The sequence below is a fragment of the Pocillopora verrucosa genome, chromosome 13 (genome assembly GCF_036669915.1).
Source record: "Pocillopora verrucosa isolate sample1 chromosome 13, ASM3666991v2, whole genome shotgun sequence".
NCBI classification, from domain to species: domain Eukaryota; kingdom Metazoa; phylum Cnidaria; class Anthozoa; order Scleractinia; family Pocilloporidae; genus Pocillopora; species Pocillopora verrucosa.
The window spans coordinates 14,913,485-14,927,888 of record NC_089324.1 but is presented as its reverse complement, the minus strand read 5'-3'; the positions used below and the strand labels follow the sequence as shown (position 1 = coordinate 14,927,888).

The following is a 14,404-nucleotide window of genomic DNA, read 5'->3' as shown; positions in this document are numbered from 1 at the left end:
GTGAACTTCTCGGGTTCCAAGAAGTATTTCAAAATGGCCCAGAACACCGCGAGGGCTTCGTAAAGCAAGATTGTCCCCAGGGTCTTCTCGGTTCAAGCAAAATGGCGGTAGCGGCTCCATTTAGAAAATCGAGTGGACTCTGGGATGAGGCAGCCAATAAAATTTACCAAAAAAGGTAACTCAGTTTCATGGGCAAGAATTTCCCACGCACCAAGCAAAACACGAAAAGTTCTTTTGAGATATTTTGATGGACCGAGTTAGGGCCTTTAAAGGAAAGCAGGTCTTCATTGTCATAAGCCCTGCAGGACGCGCACTTCTCCGTCCGCAAAAAGGTTTGAGACGAGTCGAGAGAAGCTTTGCCGGGGGAGTGGAACTAATAATAGTTTATCCGGCTGGACGCCTTACAGACCTATTGCAGGCTAGAGAAAGCACGCTTCATGAAAAGATCTCACAATCAAACGAAGCTGATCCGAAGATAGTGCAAAGTGCAAGTTTCAGGATTTTTAGTGGGGCGCGCGCGGACGTGATTTAATTCAGCGTGGGAAACCAAGTGCCTTTTTCACTTTAATGAAGCAAACGGCTTTTTAATCGAGAAAGTTCCAACTTCTCCACTGGCAAGAGCTGGGAGTTGTTCCCAATTTAAAATTGCATTTCCAGATACTTCACGAATTAAATACTAAATTTCGCTGAGAAAGTTGAAACTGAACTTGTTATCGAATCTTTGGGTCTTCGATTTTGTGCTACAGTTCTGCTCCAAGATGAAATTATCAATCATTGTACACATCTATACAAGCTGTGAGATTTTGATGTTTTATCTGGTCAGAGAACTAAGCCATTTTAGAATTGTTTTCTTTACTCATATCGTCTGTCCTCTAGATAAGTACCTATTGCTAACTGAGTTCGAGGTAGACACTGTTAAGAAACGAACCCAGTTTGTTCCGCTCGGATTTATGGCCGTTAGTAGGACCATAACCGAAAAATTAGGTCCCATAACTTTTAGTGCAGACCGAGAAAACGAGAAATTCGTTCGATTTTTGGGTTTTAATTGAGGGGAGAAATTTGATTCCAAACAGACTTTTGAAAAGGCCTTACAGTGAATTACGACCCGCTAAACTGACCAATCATAGTGCACGTACGATTGGACTGAAACAGTAATAAGAAAAGAATCATGGGACAAAAACTCATAAAACATACGTCACCGAACCGTTACCATCTGATAGCGTTTTAATTTTTTGATTTACTTAAGTACAGTTAGTTTGAACGATACATTTCCCTGAATGCTTTTTTATAAAACTTCCCTACAATACAATTAATAGCTTTCCTGTTTTGCTAGATTCAATTGTAGTTTTGAGTGAATATAATGATTCCGGGCGATATCATGCTGGGTCGGCCATTCTCGTTCCCAGACCCCTAGGGTTTCTTAGAAGCCACTTCTCATGCCTAGGCCTTACCTGAAAAGAACCGATAAGATCAGGGGACGAGGAAATTGCAACTTTGCTCACTTTTTCACTGATCGTGCGCGGTTTGAGACTGGCACCAATCAATAAAGACATCGTGTAGCCAATCAGATCTATAATTTGCCAACTACCTGTTATACTAGTATTTAAAATGGCAAGGGTAATTGTGTGATTACCGTTTTTGTCAAATTGAACTATTGGGCGATTGAAAAGAAATTAAATTTACAACAGTATTTAAATTACCTAATGTGATTTATAGTATCTGGGTAAATCTTGATTTTTTTCAATATATTACGAGCGACAGTCAGTAAAAACTAGAAAAAAAAAGAGATTTTGAACAATTACTCCAGCCTGTTAAAGAAAAACATTTTGTCACGAACGAAGAAAAATGATTATATTTACGGTCAAATGCTCTATACACAAAGCTCCTCACAACTTCCATCTAATATCAAGCAGGCAAGTGATGAGAATAAAGAAAAATATCATTAAGGGGATTATTAATTGACCCAATACCAAATTCTAACTGCTAACATCATGGGAATTGTATGGCAGACAGTAGGAGATTTTCTGATGAGTTCTTGAGAGTGATAAGGCTAATGGAAACTGCCACTGAGCTTGAAGACTCTGCGTGGAACAATAACAGCTTGGGAAGAACCAGGGAAAGTCTGGCAACGAATCAAGTCGAACTGAAATTTGCAGTGTTGGTGCTTTGAGAAGGAGGAAAACCACAGCTTCCAAAGAAAAATCCTCACCACAACAACGAAAACCAGCAAAAACCTCAACAAACATTTCACGCCACCTTTGGAAATGGAACCCAGTTCACAGCGGTAGAGGGGGAGTCCTCTGAACACTACTTTATCAGGAGCCCATTAAGTAATGGGTTCCTGACTCTATTCATTCTTTTAGCAACGAGATCTAAAGTTAACTCTATATATACTGACTGTCGTTCTTAAATATTTATGTTACTTAGTAAATAATAGTTCTTATTAAAATAAATTTTGAGCTAGCTATGTGATTAACTACATAAGAACGAGGACAAAAGCCTCGTATGTGTGCGTGACCAGGGCGGAAAAGCGTGACAATGTCACGAACGGTCCCGCCGAAATGAAGCGTGACGTCGTTACACGGTCTCCTCCGAATCGAGTTTGTGCTTCCGGTATAACTGGTTTATAATGTTCGTAAATCGACTCAGTCCCTCAACGCACATCTTCATGTCCCGTATGACATCCTTGTGAGTGGCCAAGCCCTTTTCAGTGGTCGCAAGAGCTGTAAGAAAATCCGATCTGTATGGCACTGCTTTAACTGCCAACTACAAATAAATCACGTAGAATGATCAAGCAATAATCCAACCTTCGTGATGATTTCAGAAATTAAAAAAAAAATGTCAAAAGTCTTACGATATTAAATATTCTTATACTTACAGCGAAAACCCCTCTAACGACCCAACCATGATATCTTCTGAGCGTCTTGCCGTAAGCCGTACCTGAGAAGTAACTTTTAATTAAACTCTAACCCGTGGAATAAAACATTGAACGACTGCACAGTAAATTACCAAGGACCTCTATAGAAGGTTCAGTTGGAAAGGCGCTTGACCGCGACCAAAACTGCTAATAACACTCCAGTTGATCACGGCGAAGGACTGGGGCAATTTACAGTTGGGTGTCGCAAGATATACAGGGCTACATTCTTTTGGTTTTCCGTTCACTTCTCTCTTGATTGGTACAAACTCGTCTCAAATTCTCGATTAGATGCAAAACTAAAACTATTCGTAATTCCCTCGCGCTTAACCCTTTATATCCTGACATCAGTATGCATATTCTCCATACTGTTCTCTATACATTTCCTAAGGTGCTGACAAGGAGAATTTGTTTAACAATCGAGAGCTACTTAAGTTGGTGATGATTTCCTATATTCTTGGTGGATTGTTCGTTGACGTTATTTGGTAATTGACACTCAACGAGGTTCACTCGGGAATAAACGAAGGTGAGCCAATGAAACAATTGGAGAGAAGTTATCAGTCATTTTCGGCCTTTATTTACATGAAATGTGGATGAAATTAAAAAAAAAACCTTACCTGCCGCTACAGCGAGATCTTTTTCTCCTCGAACAACTTCAGCGAGAAACACTTGCATAAACTCTAAAGCTCTGAAATAGATTTTTAATTGGACGACGTAAGAGACTCGTCTTACACAAGTATTCACATCTTGTGAATGACGCAGGGCAACCAGTATTAAGCGGTAAATAACCGTTAACCGTAAATATTTGGTGAAAAAATTGTCTTCGGTAAAATTGCATCTGCAAAAAGCGCTTCAGATAGACATCCTTACTTTAACGGTTTGACGCCATCTTTGATCTTTTAGACACAATAACAGCGAAAAACTTCATTGTCAACCAAAACTTTTCCAAGTAATTTCCTGACTAAATGAAGAGTTTTTATTTTACTCACCTTTTCAACCATAGTAACGCGTCCGTGGCTGAGTTTTTCACCGTACACGTGTTGCTTTTGAGTTCTTGGTAAACAATATTTTGCAGCGTGACAAACGCTTTCGGGTCCGTATCGTGTTTAGCTTCGAGTTTCTGCAATAGATTGAAACAAAATTTGGTTAGATAACTTAGTAAAGCAACTTTCATCTGAGTATCGAAAATAACTCGGAACTGCATTGGTTATTATAGCACTACGCTCTGATTGGTCTAGAAAACTCACGCTATCCTTTTAACTGATCAGATGCAAAACTGAAATTAACAGACTGTGTCATCCGCGTTTTCCCGCGCTTCACGTAGTCTGTTAACTTTGTGTTGTCACTCGCACCTTGTGGTATTTCCCTTTATTTTGATTGGTTGAAAACTTATATGCTACGATGTGATTGGTAAGCTTATTTCACACTTTACACATACGCAGTTGGCCTAATATGTTTTGACGAAAATAAACTTATAGATAGCCACCATAAAATAAGTGAAAAAAGCTTTGTTTCAAATCCCTACTTTTATATTCCCACTGATATCCAGTTTAACAGGAGCAAATGCAGTTGATCCAAGAACATCTGCAAAAACACAACAATTAGTACAAATTATCATCACTTCATCCGGCATTGTGACGCATTTTGCGGGCTAAAATGGAGATGTTGGTGGGCTGAAGAGTACTTAAGCCTGCTTGCGTGAGTGGGCTTAAATGACAGAGGGTTGGGCCTAAAACATATTTGCCAACATGCACTGTATTGTTTTATTGTTTATGAATTGGCTCTAGGTTTACGCTACGACAGCAACCAACGATCAACCATTCTACAAAAGGGGAAGTCCGTAGCAAAAGTATATCTTGTCGTTCCTTTTTACAGATGCAACTTTATATGAAAAGCTGAAGCCATTTCATGTGAACATTGTCGCTTCGTAGTGTGTTTACACGCTCCAAAGTCCCATGTCCAACGTTCACGAGCTTATTCTTTAGCCCTTTACACCCTAATATCAGTATACACATTCTCCATACTGTTTCTATGTATTTCCTAAGGAACTGTCCAGGAGAATTTGTTTCACAATCAAGAGCTTTTTAAGTTACTGATCATATCCTTTATTCTCAAGACCTTCGTGTGCGATTCAGGGGTGATATTGTAAGGAGAAACTAGATGCTAGTCACTCTTAGAGGGTAAAAGGTTATCTACCAACTTTATGCAAGATGTCAAGCACTTCTCACGAGCATGGAAAGAAAAAAAAGGGTTTGATTCTCTCATTGAAGAGGAAAGCCAAGGATAACCCCAGGTTCCAACGTACCGGTATCCTTAAATAGTGTTTTATTATGGTATAGAAGGCAAAATTATTTCAGTTACACAAGCCTTTCACCAAAAATTCCCTATGTGGTGAGAATTTCAAAGGGTGTTGCTACTTACCGAGAAACGGTAGGATACACGAACAGGACGAAAGAAAAAGTTTAGTGGGAATACCATTGTCTGGTCCTAACTGAATGTTCTCAAATCTACAAAATAATAAGCAGAAAAATAATGTTGTAAGAGACGTCAAGGTGGCTATTTTCAAAAGCATTTTAACCAAGTTAAATTCAACACAATGCTTACTTCCCTCAAATTTACCTAAATTGCACACTAGTGAAGAATGTTAAAGGTTCCTCCTTAACTTCCTCTGAATTTGAAGTCGACGACTGTGAATCGAGGGAATTCCGAGACAATTCAATATACTTCGCCTTGTGATGATTGAGGGTGGGGTTGGCCGACACTCCGCTAGCTTGCACGTGCCTGCGATCATTATGCTCAGAGGAATTTGTTGAAGAACGGTTCCCAACCACTTGGTTAGGAGTCTGGGTCGTGAGCTGCTTGGTAACTGATGACGTCATTCTATCGCTGTGAACTGATTGGTCGCTTACGGTTGTGACGCTTGGTGGTCCTGGAATAAAAAAACAGCTTTGTATTTCTGACGTTAGTGACATAAAAATCAACTCAGTGGTCATACATCTGCGCATGTGCCGGTGTTGCACTGACTATGAAGCGTTCTCTCAGCCTGTCAAAACGAAATTGTGTAACAAGGGTCATAAACAGCCACACAAGCTAGTAAGTCAAGGTGTGCAAGTTCGAAATAAAAATGGTTCATTAGCAGGATACACGCATTAGAAAAACTTCGTGTTTTAAAAGTTTCTCGTTTTTCTTCTTCCCACTTCCTTGAACAGAGTTCTTGTAACATTTGCAAGATGCTTCGTTGGTTTTCCTTAAAAATTTTGCGCGGGAAATTGGCGAGCGGCCGGGCAAGATTTATCCCCTTGCGCATGCTCGACGTTTGACCGCTGTGGTAGCTGTGGTCTCCAAACCATAGGGAATTTGTGGAATCAGGGTCGTTACTTACCATTGTAAGTAGAACTAAATGAACTGGCAACACTTGGAGTTGGCGATGGTGGAGGGGATGCAGACCTGTAAGATGAAAATATGTATATGTAATAACATGATTTCTCTAGCAATTTGGTGTGATAAGCACCAGTAAATTTTTCAAAGACACCAAACTTGCATGTGCCAGTAGAGCAAGTGCAATTTGTAGTCTTTGAAAGATTTACACCAAATTGCAAGAGAAATCAAGTTACCACTTGTTAATAATGTACAAAAAAACATCTCCGAAACTCCAGACAGACGAAATTTTGAAAGCGTGCGCGCGCTTCTTGTACTTTGCACTCATGTTAATGCGAACTCGTTCTCAGCCGATCAGATGCGCGTAATTTTTCACGTATATGGTTATCATTTTACTAGGACGTTCTAAAAAAAACAGTTTGCGGATATTGTTGCGGATTAACACCAAAATCTCAGAGCTTAAATCATAATAAATGTATCACAGTCACTGTGAAGAACTGATATTTCGAACTAAAACATATTTTCCATACTGTTCTCTATACATTTCCAGTAGTACTGATATGAAGAATTTGGTTCAACGATTTCGAGCTGGTGATCATTTTCCATATTCTCACACCCTTAACGCTTTAGTCAACAGTGATACTGTAAAGAGAAGTAAGATGTTAACACTCTTACAAAGTGGTCTTACCTATGACCATCATGGAGTAATTGTTTTTGAAAAGTACTGTGCTTTGTTGATGTCAAAGTCTAGAGATTAGAAAATATAATAAAAACATGTATCAGTTTAATTATGTGGGATGCTTGTGGCAGACCACGTTGGGAATTCGCTTCAGCGTCGTTGCAGTCAGATATGAAAATTAGCCTCGTGCTTGTGCTTCTCACTGAAGTTACGCCTTGTTGGTTGGGGATAATTTTTGGAGGGCTGATCGCATATAACATCCCGTGTTAACCCTTTAACTCCCATGAGTGACCAAGACAGAATTTCTCCTTACAATATCAATACAATATCAACCAGATAAGTAATGAGAATAAAGAAAAACATAAATTTAAGGATAATTACTTGATCCAATACAAAATTCTCTGAACTAACGTTATAAGAATTGTATGGTTGACAGTAAGGAGAATTAAAAATTTGATCTGGGAGTTAAAGGGTCAATGACATTTTTTCATTTCCTTTATTTGTCGATGTCATTCCTGTACTTTGAAGAATCAACATTAAATTTATCATTTTTCACGTAAAACCAGAGTGACTGTAGACAACGACTAACGTACCCCACGTTAATGCCTCCAGGCGTCTTGTTATCGAAAATATAAATTCAGTTATTCCAATCACTCATTCACTATCAACTAACATTACTTCACCTCACTCACTTTCTACCAAAAAAAATCTGGATCCTTGTAAAAAGAGAACTTTAAAGTTGTTCACAATTGTTTAAAAACTGTTCAAGGACAGGACCTACTGTTTGATCCAAATCAAGTGTAAACTAGTATCTTGGTAAATAAATATTTTCGGCTTCAAAAAAGGTTTTTTTTATTTATTTTTTAATCATTCACCAATCAATTTCAGTATCTGAGCAACAACTCACCCACCTACCCCTCCCCTGACCAAACATTAACCCTAACATGTTATCAGTTGACTGTTGTTGGGTCAGGGGAGGGGCAGGTGCCCAGTGGCTTACTAGATACTGATGTTGATCCTTATTCACTTAATATTTATGTCACACCTTATTCATGGAAGTTGACGGTGAAGATGGTGAAGATGAGGAGCTCCCTGGAAAAATCAGAAATGACTCAGCAATAAGAAAAATATGTATCTCCTATTAGCACATAACAGACAGACAAATAGTGCTTTTCATGCATGCTGATTGGCTAGCTTGGATGGGATAAGCAAGTAATATTCCCCACCAAGCAACCCAGTGGCCCCATTAAATGCTGCGCTGCTGTTTGTAGTATGTGATTGGAAAAAAACTAATTTAGAACTTTCTTCAGTTTGCACTAGCAATGCAATCACAAGTACAAGTACAAACACCAGTATAGGGTAAATATGTCAGTGAAGTTATATGATATGAAATAATAACTCACCAAAGTTACTTTCTGCTAAATCCATACAGTCACAAATGTTTTTGAGAAATTCATCGCAAGTTGCAGATAGCATGGTTGCTGCTTCTCCAAATTCCTTAACAAAAATAACCAAAAAAAAAATTAAGTAATGCTTCAAGAGATTTTTGGATAAGAAACACAATTACATGTCATTGTGCAACCCTTTACACCCCTATATCAGTATGCAAATTCTCACCACCATTCTCTATATATTTCCTATGGTTCGGACAAGGAGAATTTGTTGAATAATCAAGAGCTCCTTTAGTTGACTATCATATCCAATATTCTTGTGTCCTTAATGTTTAACAAAGTAGGGATAAAATTACATGCTAGTCACTCAATCATCAAATGCATCTTCAAAGGCAGGATTTGCAGGGTGTTATTTCAGTACCTGGTTGTCCTCTTTATTGCTGCAGAGCATCTTAATGGTGCTGATTTGTTGCAGTAATAAACTACGATACATGTTCAGCTCTTGCATCTTCTCCTTTAACTGGCTCATGGCTGTTAACAAAAGGCATTGCTCAGAATGACTAATAGGGAGAATGATAAGTGAATGTTCTATCATTTGTCTCCTGTAAGACTTCATCCCAATAACTTTAATAGAGACAACACAAAAGTGTAACAGCCATCAAAACAATCAAACACTGAACAGACCTATGAGGGAACAACATCTAGCAGTTGGAATAATAATGAGGATTGACATACACCAATTATAGTGCACTAAAACACACCAATAACAGCAAACCAAGGTGCTATAAATGTGATGCACACTAAACCTTTGACCTTGTTGCCTGACGAAGACTAGCAGTATATCAGTTGAAACATTGCAGTCAATACAATTATGGGTAATAGCCTGACCCTACATTCTGAGACATATGATTAAACGTTCATTGATCTACAAAATCACATTGAACAACATGTCTACCATAGGGACAATAAAATTTGAAACAAGGGAAAAATTAAATCACAACAGATGAGGCACACTAAAGGTGTATCTAAAACAATTTCTTACATTCTCCAGGAACTTCTGAGTGGCCGTTATGTTTCATTGTTGTCAAACATGCTTTGGCTGTTCCCAATGCAACTAACCACTGTTGTCGTTCAGCTGGTGTGGCAGCCCTAAGGTAAATGTATTGGTCCGGGGGAATCTTCAGGTCAATTCGAACAGCATCTGTAGGATGTACTAAACACATGGTTTTGTTTCATTATTTACATGTACTGCATGGGGATCAGAGTATACTCAACTTCAGATCATGCTTGATGTTATTCTTTAATAATGATTGTGAACTTTGCAAAAAAAAGTATTCTTTTTGGTTATACTTCATACAACTTTTGAACTCTACTCATCCTTAGACTTCATGAATGGATTCAATTTTGCCATGCAGTCTTTTCAGTAATAGATCACATATGACATGAAAAATGCGGTAAGAACAAAAAGGTGGCATATGAGGGGAAAGCTACCAGTTCTTACCAGAATTTGGCATCTTCTGTGATATATTACCATACAGACCCATGGCAACATGGACTCCATTAATATGATAAAACACCCAAATGTTGTCAATGGTGACATCATTTTTAAGTCTGTCCTTCAATCACAATTCATGTATCAATCAGCTTATCATTTAAATTGTGATATATGCACCTGAAAGCAAGAATGAATTCTCATGTCATTTTGCAATCTTTACTAATTTTAGCACTTTTGGGAGAGAAATTCAAAGGACAGAGCCAGCTGAGGAGCTATATCAAGGTGAAATGCATGAGTTAAACTCTGACAAGCTATGTCAAGGCAGGGTGGATAAGTTAAACACTGACTTTAGAGCCCTTTCTTTTGTGCCACACACTCTAAGTAACTGTAGCATCAAACCATCTCTAATTGTCCACCTGGTTGCCTTGTGAACTTCAATATATCTTAACGGTTTGTAAGTTAATGATTTACCTGAAATTTCACAACAAGCCATTTTCACGGATCCTCTGCTTCCAAGCCCAACCTCTTCCTGAGATTTGTAATACGCCAACACTCCAACTTCTAGGACAAACCACCTGGGCTGCCAACCTGAAAGAGCATAAAAACATAATTAATAAAACCACAAAACCAATCTTTCTAAATAATTTAATAAGTATTCATAATAACCAATAAATATGTGTGGGAGATGCATAGGCCTATAAATATCTCGCTGAACACAAGTGGAAAGATCAGAGTTTAAGACCTGGCCAGGTCAGTGTGTTGTGTTCCTGTGTAAGAAATTAACTTTACTCTTACAAAACGAAATTCTCACAAACAGCAATATAAGAATCATGCGATTACCAGTTGGGAGAATTAGTGATATATCTATCTAGTTGCTTTTCTTGCTTAAAAAAAATGTTCTCATAATAAAACAGGGTAATTAAGTGTTATCAACTGAGTTAAAAATGTAAATTGGCTACTGTAAATAGTTTGACCAATTGCTAATCGCTCTGACAAAGGGCTAATACTTGAAACAAATTCAAATCTTCAAATCTTTTAAGGGGGCCAATTTACGTTTTCAACTCAGTTGATAACTCTAAATTACACTATTATCCTCTCCCACTGACGCAGCACCACAGTTTCTTTAGAAACTTGTCCCCCATAAAAAAAACAGTTGGATAACAAATAACTCATTAGATGTTTTCATGTGTGGTATCTCTGAGTATTTTTACTCACTGATTGTATTGACATCCTATGGGCTTGTCAAAATACAGTACAGCTCGTGAAAATATTCAGTGATATTTCACACCAAACATAGACATGACCATCTGTTTAAAGAAACTAGTGCCACATTTTAGACAGTAGAGTCTGATTTTAGAAACAAGTGGTCAATTTTAGAAACAAGTGGTCAATTTTAGACACAACTGTCTAATTTTAGATATTAGTGTCTAACTTTAGACTATAAATTTATATATTGTAAGAACAAATTCTGCCTTGGTCACTTATGGGAGTTCACTTATAAAACTGCCAAAAGACCTACTCTATACTTTTCCTTAGTTGAGTGAGTGAAGAAAAAAGAACTAAGCATTTTATGAAAATCAGCATCACACCATAACTGGAAGGCAAGAACGTCAACAGGAAAGAGGTTTTGTTAACCCTTTCACTCCCATAAGTGACCAAGACAGAATTTCTCCTTACAATATCAATACAATATCAAGCAGGCAGGCAAAGCAAAATAACAGTAACTACAAGTACCGTTGCACAGAAAAAAGCTTATGGCTGGGCAAATAATACTCAATAAAGGACAACATACATTTGTAGCTGTAAAACAGCTAAAACACTGTCATTAATACGTTATTTCTGGCATCCAGGAAAATGATAACATGGTTGGCCTTTGACAAAGGATTTCAAATAGATCCTTTCAACAAAACTGAAATTTAATAACCGTTTCCGATTGCCATGTTGTGTTTCCGTGCTTTCGTGTAAGTTCCCAACAGCACGGACATTTTCATTTAACACAATAACCACCCAGAGAGTGTGGTAAATACAGTACACACTACATTAAATCAACAAATAAATTCACTAAACCGCTTAATCTATGACTCGGCAAGTGAAGTAGTTCCGGGCGTAAATTAATGAATAATGAATTTCTTTGTTTGATTCTTCCGTAATGTTAAATAAGTTATCATGTCCGGGTAAATTATTTCGCTAATCAAAACCGCGCGAATTTCTCCCATGTGTCTTAAGGAAGTCTCAGTCTTAACAGAAATAAACAATTTCTGATGACATTGTCTTCTGAAAAGCCACCGAAATATTAAGTATACGTCTATCTACAAACGCCATATTTTAAAAGGAAAGCCGTTCTACTATGAAATAGGAAAACCACAAATCAACGCATCGTTTCATAGTAACTTATCACTTCGAAAAAAATTCTTTACAAATACGTCTGAATGTTGACAAAAAAGGCAAAGTTTACATAAGTCGGAAAGAGAAGCGACCAAGATCACGCTTAAAAAATTCAGTTACAACACGGAACAAAATCTAAACAACAACAAAAGAGCAGAGATGTGAAATAAAATATTACAAACCACTTAGATAGTTCGTCCATTTCCACAAAGTCCCTTCCATTATCGACATCTTCTGCGTTTCTCTCTTTAAAATGTTCACGCAGCCCTGCGCAAAAATCCTACGTTCGGACACAAGTCCAAGTGTTCGTCGATCTAACACGGATTAAGCTATTTATCCTCAGGTTTCTCTGTGTAACCACCAACGGGTTAGGACGTCCGCCATTACAAAATTTTCTATTGCAGTTGGTAACACGCGTGCGCGGAATCCTCCTGAACTTCCGGTAATGCTGCATGCTGGGAAAGTCTGAAAAAACGACTTCCGGTAATTTTCCTTCGGATTCCAATTCGTGTTTTCCAACTATCAAGGAGGGGTGGGAAGATTTTTAGATCAATGAATTTGGCAGTGAAAAAAATCACTTAGAGCGCAAATATTTAAGAACACTTAGAGGGTATGTGGTTTGGGTTCTAGCCAGGATCCTGTCTGTTATTGGGTTGAAAACACTCTGAGCTGGTCGATATGCAGTATGGCGTGTGGAGCTGCTGCGAAAATCCACGCTGAAGTTGAGGCCATTAACACACGTGTTTTGGTTAGGGTTTGGCTGTGACTGTAGATATATTTGATGGATACGTACCGTTCAGCAGTAATCAACACCAAATGGGTCAGCGAAGGAAAACAGAAAAAGTTAATAGAATACTTGGCCACGTCCTGTAAAGGACAGCTGTCGATTTTACTTAATAATTCTTTTGATAATAAAGCTAATACTTCAATATATAAGCACGGAGGCTGAAAAAGGATTCCAACCATTGCATCAGTGGCTGATAAGCAGGCCAGGGCTACGTTATATAAGGTTTATAGTTGCGCTATCTTCTCCACAACGAACATCACCAGTGCGTTCAGGCCCTGCGTTCACTACAACAGTATAAGGAAAAGTTACCACTATCATTACTATATTGATGATTAAAATGACGTTAGGAAGGGGGAAAATTGCTTTGGTACATTGCCAATGAAAAGAAAGCCTTTGCAATCTGCAGGCATGGTTCCTTGAAGTTTCAGGCTGGAATTCATCCTCTCGGTCGCTTCCCTTTTGTCTTCGGCACTTTAGCAGTTTCTTAGTGACGAGAACGGGAATCTTCCATCTGTTTGTTATGAGAGAGCTAACTGCATTTTCTTCCGTGCCATGTGAATATGATGTTTTTCTCCCATGTGTTTCTGAGCTTTCTGAGCTTGTCTAGAAGTGTTTTTATGAATGAGCGTTTCACTTGCGTCATTTCCATTGATTGTATTAATTTTCATCTAAAAACACCTCATAGTATACCATAGCTCTTCTCGTTAATTGGCTACCATTTCTAATAAATAGGGTTTGGACTGATTCATGTGACGTTTAACGAGTAACTAATTAAGAAAAAAAAACTAAGAGGATTGGTGTGAAAAGACTAAAATCGTTTGAAAACGAAGGGTTGGATAAACCGTCGACAAATGGATGCTTAAAATAAAGGCAAAATAACGAGTGCACAATTGACAATTCGCTTGCATTTTCCATTGGCATAAATCAAACACTTTATAAATAACTTTTCGTGTGAAAAGGTTTAAAAATTCCTGCTGTACAATTCCTGTTTCGATACGGTATCACAGAAAAAAAAATTACTGGCTTTTTTTTGTTTATTGGCGGATAAACATTGCTACTTTATGCCATAATTTATCACTTTATGTACAGAACCTCGCTCGAAAATACCACTTACTTTGATTTTAAGTGAGAAACATGGATTAAAAACTACACTTAAGAGATTATTCTTAGCTTTATTTATGTGGACTCGCTTTCAGTGACCGTTTGATACAGATCGAGGACAATAAAAAATGGCCGTTGAGACTTAGTAAAGGGTGATCGCGACCGCAGTAGAGAGGTGATCGCTTAATAGAGAATAAAAAGAAAACTAATTTCAGGACTTTGACAAGGGACCGCTTAATACGTTGGCGCCGGCTTGATACAGGTTCGACTGTAG

At 38.1% G+C, this 14,404-nt stretch overlaps 1 protein-coding gene across 1 annotated transcript; it reads right to left on the bottom strand.

The window, feature by feature from the left end:
* Window positions 1–1,206: 1,206 nt before the first annotated feature.
* Window positions 1,207–12,630, bottom strand: LOC131770776 (pleckstrin homology domain-containing family A member 8). The gene is made up of 15 exons (XM_059086493.2): window positions 12,425–12,630; window positions 10,329–10,445; window positions 9,405–9,575; window positions 8,784–8,893; window positions 8,375–8,468; window positions 8,017–8,063; window positions 6,981–7,039; window positions 6,297–6,361; window positions 5,534–5,843; window positions 5,336–5,421; window positions 4,440–4,498; window positions 3,904–4,034; window positions 3,532–3,602; window positions 2,879–2,940; window positions 1,207–2,766 (listed from the first exon to the last, which is right to left on the bottom strand). The coding sequence occupies exons 1-15, from the start codon at window positions 12,471–12,473 to the stop codon at window positions 2,578–2,580; spliced, it is 1,620 nt and encodes a 539-aa protein (XP_058942476.1). The 5' UTR covers window positions 12,474–12,630; the 3' UTR covers window positions 1,207–2,577.
* Between the last annotated feature and the right edge of the window lie 1,774 nt (window positions 12,631–14,404).

Bases quoted from the DNA above. Each gene is read 5' to 3' on its own strand.
- LOC131770776 (XM_059086493.2), bottom strand. From the start codon at position 12,473: ATGTCGATAATGGAAGGGACTTTGTGGAAATGGACGAACTATCTAAGT. The intron at 4,035-4,439 runs GTAGGGATTTGA...AATCTATTGCAG, and splicing joins ATATCAGTGGGAATATAAAA to AAACTCGAAGCTAAACACGA. The intron at 3,603-3,903 runs GTGAGTAAAATA...AATCTATTTCAG, and splicing joins GCGTTACTATGGTTGAAAAG to AGCTTTAGAGTTTATGCAAG.